Source organism: Thermobia domestica, chromosome 10, assembly GCF_964235325.1.
Source record: "Thermobia domestica chromosome 10, izTheDome1.hap1.1, whole genome shotgun sequence".
NCBI classification, from domain to species: Eukaryota; Metazoa; Arthropoda; class Insecta; order Zygentoma; family Lepismatidae; genus Thermobia; species Thermobia domestica.
In genome coordinates this window covers 217,809,529-217,821,194 of record NC_137463.1, presented here as the reverse complement: position 1 = coordinate 217,821,194, position 11,666 = coordinate 217,809,529, and the positions used below count along the sequence as shown (strand labels likewise).

The 11,666-nt window shown below is 37.5% G+C and overlaps 1 protein-coding gene across 1 annotated transcript in view; it reads left to right on the top strand.

Moving 5' to 3' along the window:
• The first annotated feature begins 227 nt into the window (after positions 1 to 227).
• LOC145661780 (synaptic vesicle glycoprotein 2B-like) overlaps positions 228 to 11,666 on the top strand; it is a 62,600-nt gene continuing 51,161 nt past the window's right edge. Inside the window, exons 1-2 of the mRNA XM_081727118.1 lie at positions 228 to 327; positions 3,543 to 3,581. Coding sequence (XP_081583244.1) covers positions 228 to 327; positions 3,543 to 3,581 — 139 coding nt within the window. The remainder of the gene's footprint in view (positions 328 to 3,542; positions 3,582 to 11,666) is intronic.

The window sequence follows — 11,666 nt, the reverse complement described above, 5'->3', positions numbered from 1 at the left end:
CAGCGCAAGGCTTTGTGTTTACTTAAAAAAACCTACTACACATATCGCATAATCTATCCGTATATTATTTGATACACACATATATATAGTCATTTGAAGTTAGTTAAGTAGTTTATATAATCGCTCATTTGAGTTAATTATAAGATTATTTAGGTCTCCCAAGTATTATCTTCTCATCGGCGCTTCTGATGTCCGTATATCTTTTTTCTGTTACTGTGCTGTGTACTATGAGTACAAGTATTCAAATTCTCTTTTTTGTCATTTCGTCAGCCAGCGTTTTGCTCATTCCTGTTCCAAGACACTCGTTACGATTTGTTCTCTTAACAGGTGAGGGCAACTTCATGCTGCTGTTCTAGCTACTCTACCAAGCGTAAATTGGGTTGCCAAATCACGGACTTTGTATCTCAAGAATTTATGTGGCCCACTGTATATGCTCTTTCTCTAAAGTGTCATCTGCGGACATCCTGGGCTTCCCGGAGTTGACAGAAAGAGACCAAAAAAAAAATCTTTTTACCCGTTCCTATTACTTCTCTTAGTTTCCTACTCGGGTAAAATGATTAACGAGAGCTCTTTTCGTGGCTAAGCGGTCATTGTACGCGCCTTTTTTGAATCCCGACGGGAGCTCATGTGATTCGGATTGCTTGTTAATCGTTAGGTCTACGTCTCATATAGCCTCACTGCTGAAAGGGACGTTAAAATTAATTCAACTCATGCAATTATCTATGAAGAGAATATCATGAATCTCCATGTTCTGGAAAAATGCTCACACTGACAATTTCGAGGTACGATCTGGATGTATAGTATGGATACATACAGGTGACATATAGATCATCTTCCAAATACAGTATAATATTGGGGTCTAAAACCGTATTATTGTGAATGTGCATACGCGAATCAAACTGTTTGATGTTCATATGTCGCTGCAAACATTTATTGCCTTTGACGTGCTCGATACTTTACAAAGAAACTTCGGAACACAGAGATTTAAACAAATTGGGGTCTTTTACTCCAGTAATAAACCACATAGTACTGAAGATTTGAAGTTCCATATACCGTGTCCTTCGTTTTACTTGAGGTGTTTTCTAATACAGGAAAAGCATTGCAAAAGAATGTTTTTAAATTATCATCATCTTGTGCTTTATAATATTTTGTATATGGGTACATTATAAACATAAGAATAATCTAAAACCTCGTTTGCAGTAAATCAGGATTTAAAATATTGTCATCCTTCTTAGGTAGGCTGAACATCGATTGCACTAGCGCTCTCACGCAGTTTCTAGAAGAGGTATGATTGTAAGAGTTATATTGTCATGCAGACTCAACGAGTAAGAAATTGAAACTCAACCATATTTGACTTCTGACAGTATTTCGAGACGGCCAAAACATTTATGGGGTAGAGCGAGTTGCATGACATCCAACCGTGTCCAAATTTAGTTTTCATTATTTTACACCAATTTGCACCGTGAGTATCTAGCTATGGTCAAAATATATAAAAAGTGGGTTGGGGCTGCTTCTATGGTGGAAAACACACTGAAACACAAAGCAAACATATTTGAATTGAAATATTTCCAACGCACATTTCGTTCAATATTTGAAGGGCGAAATAATAGTATTCTGTTTTTGGTAAAGCCTTTAAGCAAACCATACTCATACTTTGTTTCATCCTTTTAACTTGAGTCATTTTTGAGATGAACAATTTTTAATTTTCGAATCTTCAACAATAATTTCGAAATTCGAAGGAATTCGAACTTGATTTTCTGGCCAAAGATATCTTTGGACATTGGGTACCTTTGGTGTAAATATTACAACAATTTGCATAAGGGCACTTTTCACCATCTTATCCGGCTACACTCTTCATGTGAAAGATTACGGAAAGTATAACAAGTTATTCATTGCTCGTGTAAAGATTCATTTATACCTCAAAATAAAGTCTGTTATTCAATAATCTACCATACCCGTGCAAGGTACTATGTACCATATAAATTAGAATACAGCTGTATCCAGCTGATGCACATGATTCTGATGCTGCTGTGAAAGTTTTGCCAAGTTATTGTTCGTACCAAATGGAAAGTTCGATTGATCGTTGACGAATAATATAGTTATTTATGTTAGTACTTTAATGTGTCGCATCTACCATCCGAGTAGGGGTAAATTTGACTGACAACACAGGGTAAATTTGGAAAGAATCTCATGGTGCAATTTCTATTTATGTGTTTATTCATTCATTCTCCTAGATCTTTATCAGTATCGCGGTGTTATTTTCACACTGGTCATTACCAACATGTTAAATGAGTGACACATATTTGTGCTAGCCAGAGGTGGCGTTGGTCAATGAAAGTTTGATCTGTGACCTACTACCCACCAATATATATTGTTATCCACTCTAAATCATGATCCGCGCTCTCCTCTAAACTGACTAAAGAGTTTACATTTTAAAAAACAAGGCTGACAAATTATCACTAATCAGAGGTTTATCACAGCCGTTGTTTAACTGGATATATCCTATAACCGAAGGGGAATCTCCTTCCTTCCCCTTGTAAATCGCACACTGTCCACAGATATAGATACGAAGCGTCAAAAACAGTTTTAGACAACAACTCTGGTAACAAGAATATAAATATAACTGATTATATCAATATATTTACAAAGTAGGTTACATTGTGTTGCTAGTTGACATGGAACATTGAAAGGTTTTATAACTGAGTTGAATATTTCTATTGTTTTATGCATTATAAACATATGGTGAATTAATATTTTACTAGTAGTGACGAATTACTTCTTTATTGGTTAAAGCAGAAAACAATAAATGACCTGAACGGAAATCGAACTCGAGATCCTTTGTACGTGAGCTGTAGATGTTTCTCACTTTGCCACGGCCTGACTTAGTAACTTTCCGCGTCGTATCATATATGCGGTGAGTCGGAAATTTTAAGGTGCATTTCTCAGCAATTTTTGGCTTTTGCCCTCTTCTAGTTTGTAATATTAACCTTTCAAATGTGCACTACTACCTCGTGAAAAATGGTCCTGAAGCTCATTTACCAAAGATGGTTTCTCCTTGTTAGACATACTCGTCTCAGATAAGTAAATAGAAACAAATGAAAAATGAAGAAAAATGGAGGCGTTGAAAGTAAAACGCAAACAAATTCACCAGTGTTCAGGAGATGCTGTCTAGAGTGCACTAAGCAGAGTGGATTGGTGGGTCATAATGAGTTAGAGTGGGTTCTGGTGGATCGATGGGTCATTGTGAGTTGGTCGGTCACGGTGGGAGGTCAGTTGCAGTGAGTCACTTCCTGTTGACCCAAGACTCACTGTTCTACTCACAAATCTTGACCCACTTGACCAACGACCCACTGACCCACATTATCTTTTGTGCTAGCGCAAAAGCCAAAAACACTAAAGTGGTAGTCAAAATCAGACTACTGGCCTGTGTTAAAATGTAGTTCTTTAAGACTTTTTTTTGTTGTGTACCCAGCGTAATGTTCCTTTTTATCTGCTTAAGTTTATTGAATCAGAATATCTCACTATTTGTTCTTTATTTGCAGAGAATGGAGTTACATTTGATGAAGCTGTCAATCTTACAGGTAAGTTTCTCATACACTGATAAAAAAAATATTAAACTAAGGATCAATCAAGTTAAATGCGTTCTTATTGGGTTTTCATCGTTATAAAAGAACTGATAACATCCAAATTTTACTCAGCTTTCAGAAACAGTGGCAAAAAAGAGACTGTAATAAAATTTGCTTTCAAGCACACTCATGATCAGCAAAATTACTCAGTAACTACTGAGTAATTACATGAGATGTTTCGATAGTTAGAAAATCTCTTCGGTGAGCTAGGGACAAAACAAAAAATGAGTGGTTTATGAATTATGAATGAATGATTTTATAGAGCCTAAGGTCTCACAAAAAAATTAAAGAATCGTCTTAATTCATTTCAGTTAATATTAATATTTATTTTTTGAAAGAATTTCTTTTAACTCACTCAAGACTCACTCACAAATTTACTCATCAAAGGATCTGCAAAACTGTTGAGTGTAGAAACTTCAAATTTTATACAAATATTCACCGTAGTAACTTACATTTTCTTCTGGGGGAAAAGCCAAGCATTAATACGCCTATTTGGGCATTCTAGAAAATTGTTTTTGTAATTTTTGGATCCCTCTATCCATCTTTGTCTTAATCTTTATGGGTTTCCCGGAGCCTGTAGGCCCTCCACCACAGCTAGGGCTGCTGGACCTTTAGTTACGCTCATGGGCCCGTTTCATACATGATTAATTAATTAAGGGGACAATATTGAAAAATACACTAGCCTGCGAATTTTAACTTTTGGATCATTGCAGGAAGTATAGTATGCCACGTTTCATATTTCGGGTGTATCGAATTCAGAATAGAAATGGGCTTAGTCATTGCACATCAGGTTTTCTTGCAAATTGCATATTAACGTTGCCAATATCAATGTATCTAACAGTTTATTGCTATTCATAACACTGTTACGAATACTGATACACTTACTAATATAAACAATATTAATATCTTATATTTGTATTTCTAGTGCTTTATGCGACAGTAAGTTAACTCGTAATCACAATATTAGAAACAAATAAGGCAAGAAAACGGGGAAAAAAGAAGCAAAGCTTATGGATAAGCATTCACTATAAAACAGTAAGACTCTTAAAGCAAGCAAACAAAAACTCCATAGTTTTTTAGAATTTGTGTTCTCATCTGCGCCATTTTAAAAGGAGGAAATAACGCACCCATAGGTCATCACATGCCGCACAAAAAAATCCACACTAGTGGGTTTTACGCCTTTCCCCTGAAAAACTGACTCTTGTCGCGGCACACTTGTGACTAGTGGCATAATCTTCTCTCCGCAACAACCAGCAGTAGTATGCAAATGCTGCAATTTCACTTGCCTTGGTAACGACTTTCGAGTTCCTTGAGATCCTGATAAAATTTCTCTCCTTGTTCCTCACTCACGACTCCAAAATTGTCCGGAAAATATTCCAAATGGGAAAACAGCATATGCACTTTCAAACTCATGTTACAACACAATTCTTTAAAACACAGTAGCATTCTTTCCATCATGTCTTTATAGTTTGTATCCTTTCTGTTGCCAAGAAAGTTTTTCGCTACATCTCGGAAAGTTTGCCATGCTGAACGCTCGTTCTGGTTCATGACATTTTCAAAATTTGTGTCACGAAAAAGTTTCCTAATATCTGTACCATCGAAAATGCCTTCTTTAATTTATGCATTACTGATGCCAGGAAATTTTTGACAAAGATATTTCAAGCACTCACCTTCAGTATCTAGAGCCTTTACAAATTGCTTCATTAAGTCAAGCTTAATGTGAAGGGGAGGTAACAGTATATCATGTGCATTAACAAGACTTCGCGTTGTAAGTTTTTCGAATCAACATTCCTCTGCCTATCTGGCCATTCCTTTTGAGTCCAGTGAACTGCCCTTGCCCGACTGTCCCACTCACACAGAAAACATAGGAATTTGCTACAGCCTGACTGCTGACCCAACAGAAGATCAATGACCTTAAAATCCCCACATATTAGCCATCGATGTTTGTGGTACTTTATCTTGTTCAACATCAAATCAAGGTTTTCGTAGCTTAACCTCATGACAAACAGAATAAGCAACTGGAATGGATGCTAGCTTGTTTCCGTTGTGTAGGAGTACACATTTGAAACTCCGCTCGGAAGCATCGATAAAAATCTCCATTGGAATAGATCATAGTCAGACTATCCTAATTCTAGTATTAACTCCGGAATGTTGTTGGAAAATACTATATTATCTTCTGCAGAAAAGAAAGCAGCAAATTTTTGTTCACGATGCCTGTACCAATAGTATGTCGTCTCAGCCATCAACAGGTTCCTCTCCTTTAGTCGTGATCCCAGTAGTTCGGCAGATTCCTTTGTGAGACCCAGGCCACGAACTAAATCATTTAAACCACTCTGTTCGAAAAATATAGGTTCTGTTAATTCTTGGGGTCAAAGTCCGAATCGTCATTGTTGTAACTAGGAGACTCGGAAGAGGCTTCGTTTAATTGGTCTGGTGGCTGTGGGACAGGTATGTCAGGACCATGGGATACTAGTAAACCGACTGATGGAATTTTAGTTGAGTAAGCAATTTTAGGCATGTTCCTACTGTTAAAACCTTTCACATTCACAGAACAAAAGTAGCAATTGGTGCTGTGGTCAGTAGGCTCACGCCACACAGTGGGTATTCCAAACGGCAATGCTTGTCTTTCACCTTTCATCCATTGCCGCAGTTTTTCGATGCACGTCTTGTCTTGATCTCCTAATGCTATACCAAAATACGCAAGATAAGCGTTTCGCACAAAGGAAGTTATATTGTGCCGTTGTTTCATGGACACAAATGTCCCACATATATAACAAGATACATCTGGATTATTCTTACAACCTCGACGTTGCATTCCGAAAAGTCTGCGTACAACCACTTCACTTTTGTCACTAAATACTAAGTACACACCACGATATTAGGGAATTCAAAGCACTGAGCACAATTAGGTAGTATACAGCGAAATTGTATGAATCATTCGCAGGAAAAGCAATATACTAAACAAAACAATGCCGCTAGGCGATAATACCGTACTGTACCGCTAGGCGGACACTATAAGCTGTTGTTTAGCTATTGCTACAACATTTCACGCCATGTAAGTAATAGCATTTCAGCCAATCAGGATGTTTAGTCCTCCTGGCTTGAGACGCATATGGATCAATAGGTAAAATGATTATCTCGATTTTGTCACAAAATGTGATGTGATGAGACAAAACTAACCTCTCTTTTAGGCTTAGGTGGCAATCACCGCATCACAGAAATTTATTGCACTTATGCAATAAAATCATCGCAGACTAGTGATATCAATGCCATACGAATAAATATTATATCTAGGCCGCCTAAAAGTAGACATTTTTTACTGAACTGGGCCCCCGACTCATTTTTGGTTTATTTACCTTTTTTGTGATGTTTTGTTTATGTAATGTAGTGAACCTGCTTGATGTTTCAATTATAATTTCATGTTCATATTATATATGGAGTAGAAAATTTTGCCTTAAAATGGGCCATCCTCGAAAGGCAGGGAGCTTCCGCTGGGGCAGTTGTGTCCTGACCCCCAAAAGTTACGGCTCTGCAAATTTTCTTGAACAGCCACTTACAAAAGTATTTCCCCCCTAAGTGATCTAATTCCATTGCTTCGGGTCCAGGTCATTTGCAGTTGTGAGAACGTCTAGACACATGTAACGCAACTTACACGTAACTTTTGTTGACACTGACAGCAGGTGGTAGATCTGATCCAGGTGTTTATGCAGGAAAAATTGTAAAGTAGGTGACTAACGAAACACTTCTCTATTCTAAGATGAATCTCTATAGTTCGGTCAAATCTAGAACAATGTTGGAAATAAGGGTTAATTATGGGTTAATTGCCCTGTGCTCTTAGCCCACTATATAATAAAGAAGCTTAGCAATTATTATAAAGCGCATGGTAAGCATATATGGATATATGATGGAAAGCACTGTATTTTTTGTTGAGTTGATTTTGAGTTTAACGTCCCTTTCAACAGCCAGGTTATACGAGACGTGGACCTACCCCATGCCGTAAACGTCGCCAACACTTAGTGGCCCACTTGGGGGTAAATGTCGATCGTCAAAATAAGGACGAGTCGAAGGATTGCCGCTAGTGAACCACTAGCCGCAGGCTTTCGTCGAGTCGAAACAGATATCTGGAGTCGGGGTCTTGAAGTTGACACCGCGTAGCAGCGAGGACTTCGTTTTGGTGCGCGCTCCATCGATTCGTTGCGGAGAATCGCGAAGGGACCAACATGAACTATCGACAGTCATGTACATGCGGTTATTGTTATAGATTATATGTTCCTGACGAATTATTCCTGGGGGCCAAGAATAACGTCGATCATTAGAAAGTGAGTATGGGAGAACTATGAAATAAAGTAAATAGACACGCGTCATTTTGTTATAAATTACATCTTATCCCAAACAGTTATTGTCTCATATACACGGTTAAAAAAGCACTCAGATTGACCAAATTAAAAAGATCTCAACGATTTATCCCTTTACAAGCGACGTTTGCTTCATCGCCTCCGTGGCGAAGTCGAAAGAACACCCGTCCAGCAATCGTAAGATTGGTGGTTCGAGCACTCCTAGGGTACTTTTATGGTATACTTTTTTGCTTTTAAAACTCATCCTAATGTAAACAAATCACATATATAGGAGATGTAACATATTTTTGAAGAGAAATTTTGTGGTTCATTGGCGTTTTGTCGCGTCTCTGCCACTGGTGGTATAATTTTCAAAACGGAACAGGGAGTACAGCAGATCGTCGCTGTGGGGCCGCTAATTTTTGACAAAATGTGGCTAGTTGTCCATCAATGGTCCATCTACACTAATGGCATGGGGTACGGATTAACGTGAATCCGAACCACATGATCTCCCGCCGGAAATCAAACCCGGCTCTATTTCTTCTTTCTCAACTAACATCGATCGTTTTCGATTATTTTTACAAACTAACCCACTATCTGTTTACCATATATGGAAAGTGCACCCCTCCCCATAAAGGAGAATGTTAAAAATGCTAGGAGACGTTCTGTTCATTTTCAATAATACGTTAATATACTGAATTTCAGCTCCGTAGGTTTAATGGCTTGTGAGATGCTCAATTTTTTTCGCAAATATTCGGATCCCCACGATTCGTTAGAATATTATTATAATGAGCACAATATGATAACATCACAGTTTGAATTAAAGTCTAACTATATACCTAAAATCATTTTAATTGACTGCAATTTACCAGTGACGTGTAGGCACACATACTTACATTCCATTTTTACATATAAGAATTTATATATTACAGTGATTCAAAAACGAATTTTTCCAGTAGTTAAACTGTGGGTCTCGAAAGCCAAGTAGTAGTATACGTCCTATTGCTATTATTACAATTACAAATATCAATATCTAAAATGCCTCAAGTTCTTTTTCCACTTTGATATAGTTATCTGAGGTAAGTAAAGAGAAACAAATGAAAAAGAGAAATGTAGGCCTTCAAAGTAAAACGTAAACAAATTGACCAGTGTTCCGAAGTACTTTTAAATCACGCTCGACCCTACTCATAGGAGCTAAATACGTTGTTCTGGTAAGTTGGAGTTATCCGTTTCTCGCCACGTAGCACAAATATAGCAAAAATGAACTATCTGTTCTGGCGGTCTTCCTGGCCGAAAGTACTAGCGCAATGGGCTAGTAATTATGATTGTTTTGGTATGGGTTCAAACCCGGGCCAAGGAAAATTTTTTATTTTTATATTTTATTTTTAAAATTTTCAAAATACTTTTTTAAAGTAAAATAACTTGAAATAATACTAAAAATGGTTACGTTAAGTGTAAGATTTTGCTATACGAATCCACTGTATAAGTAGTAGTAGTAGTAGTAGTTGGAGGAGTAGAAGGAGCAGGTTTGAATTCCCGCAGGGCTCGTTTTGTTCCACCTTGATTGCCATTATATAAATTTAACCACAACTGCTTCTTCAATTTTCTTCTTCTTCAATACATTTGATCCACTGGCCCACTCCAACTCTGGATTAGACACCACATAGAAGATAGAAGATCAAAAATTACATGTTCACCATATTTTATTGTTTTACTTCAGGCAAGGGAAGAACGCGTGAATAGTGATCGTGATTTTTACTGTCCTCCATCTTTCTTTGTTTTTGTCCCCGTTCTTAAAGAGTTAGTAAAAAAACTGTAAAAGTGAGTAAAACGCTTCAAAATAGGCAACAAGGTACTGAGGAAGGTTCGTTAAATTAGTTGATTTAAAAAAATAATTCAGTGCCCTGAACACCAGATTCTAATCAATGTAAGTATCTGTCGTGCCGTGAAAATCAGGGTCCGAGGCAAGAGCATACGGTAGCGCCTCCGTACATATGAGTTGTCACTTTAAAGTTGACTTCTCTGGACTATTCTTTCTGCAGAATAATTTACTACTTTATCATGACTGAAATCAGAAAGTTTCTGCATTATTACACTGGAATCGTAAAAGTGTTTAGTTACTGAATTCACTGCAACTCCAATTTTCCTTCTCCCACCACAGTGACTTTTTGGAGTAATGGCTTAAGCATTAGTTTCATAATGTTGGGGACGTGAGTTCGATCCCGGCTGTAGCAATTCAGGAAATTTTCATAATTTGCAATACTGATACTTCTGATGTATACTAACATGAATAGTATTCAATTTCTCTGGGTCTAAGAGTCGAGACGACTTCCTTCACAGGTGAAATGCCAACAACACAAAATTACGTCATCCGTATCAACAATCATTCGTAACTCTCTGGGACGTAACGTGTTTGGACAAGAATTGAATACATTAGAGCTAAACACGTCCTTACTGCTGTAGTATGGGCCAAAACTGAGTTCGAAGGAATTATTCCTAGCTGTGCACAAATTGCAAATAGTGATCAAACATACAACGCTAGTCACGAAATGATTCTATATAAGATGTCACCTCACCTTTCTACCTAGCAGAAGGGCTAAACAAAATGCATTACTGTTATCAGCTAATAATATTTCTATTCCATTTCTTGTTTTCATCAAATGATAATTCTATCTGTAAATCCATAAACGGAATAAAATTTCGTTCATGTGTAAACCTAAGAAACATCCAACATACTGTACATATCTTCTTTTCCTATGAATACCTTCGTCTACGTTAACTTTTCTTTCTTTCTGTGGTATCAATAATAATAATAAACGAGTAACATAATTACAATTCCAAATATATAAACATTATCTTCCCATTCAGAAAAATTAATATTTGCCACGACGGAATTTGAACCCAGGCAGTTGCAATGGAAGTTTCCTGCTTTTACATTTTTTTAAACAAATCACCGCAACCGGAGTATTGTTTGCCACTGGCAGCTCATGCCCTTTCGACGTATTCCAAACACTACAGGGACACGAATACAGAAATACTGAAGACAGTTAAAATTCCGACCTTGCTCTTCAGAGAAATCCAAACCCCTAGTGGATTGCGCCTCATGATCAGAAACCGAACGCCCGAGGTCCTTCGGCTAGTGCCACTGGCTCAATTTGCCACAAATTCCACATATGGATATGAGAAAATAAACTAGTAGTTATGAAACATAAAGAAGGAACTGTCTATTTTTACACGTATTGATACTGTATGATACAATCCAAAGTATATGAAAATAATTTCTGTCGTCTTTTCTTCTTTGGAAATTAGAAGTTATGGTAAAGAAGAAATGTAATGTATATCGGGACCATTCCTGCTACCGATGTCCAGCGCCGTAACTTAGTTTGTTTCTGGGGGGGTCAAGCATTAATAAGCTTATTTGGGCCCCTAGAAAAAAATGTCTTTGTAATTCTTGGCCCACTCTTTAAAACTTTCTGTTAATTTTTATGGGCCCCCGGAGCCTTTTTCTCTCCCGCACGGCAAGGTCTACGGTTCTGTCGGATATTCCCTGGGCACATTCCATACATGACAAAATTAAGGGGAAAATATTGATAAATCTCAAAGCCATACGAGTAAGTATTATTTCTAGAGCCACTCTAATCAACATGCACGGTAGTGCATGGCAGCCAAGTTCCGCGAAGAAAATGAAAACTGGCCTGCACTGCCG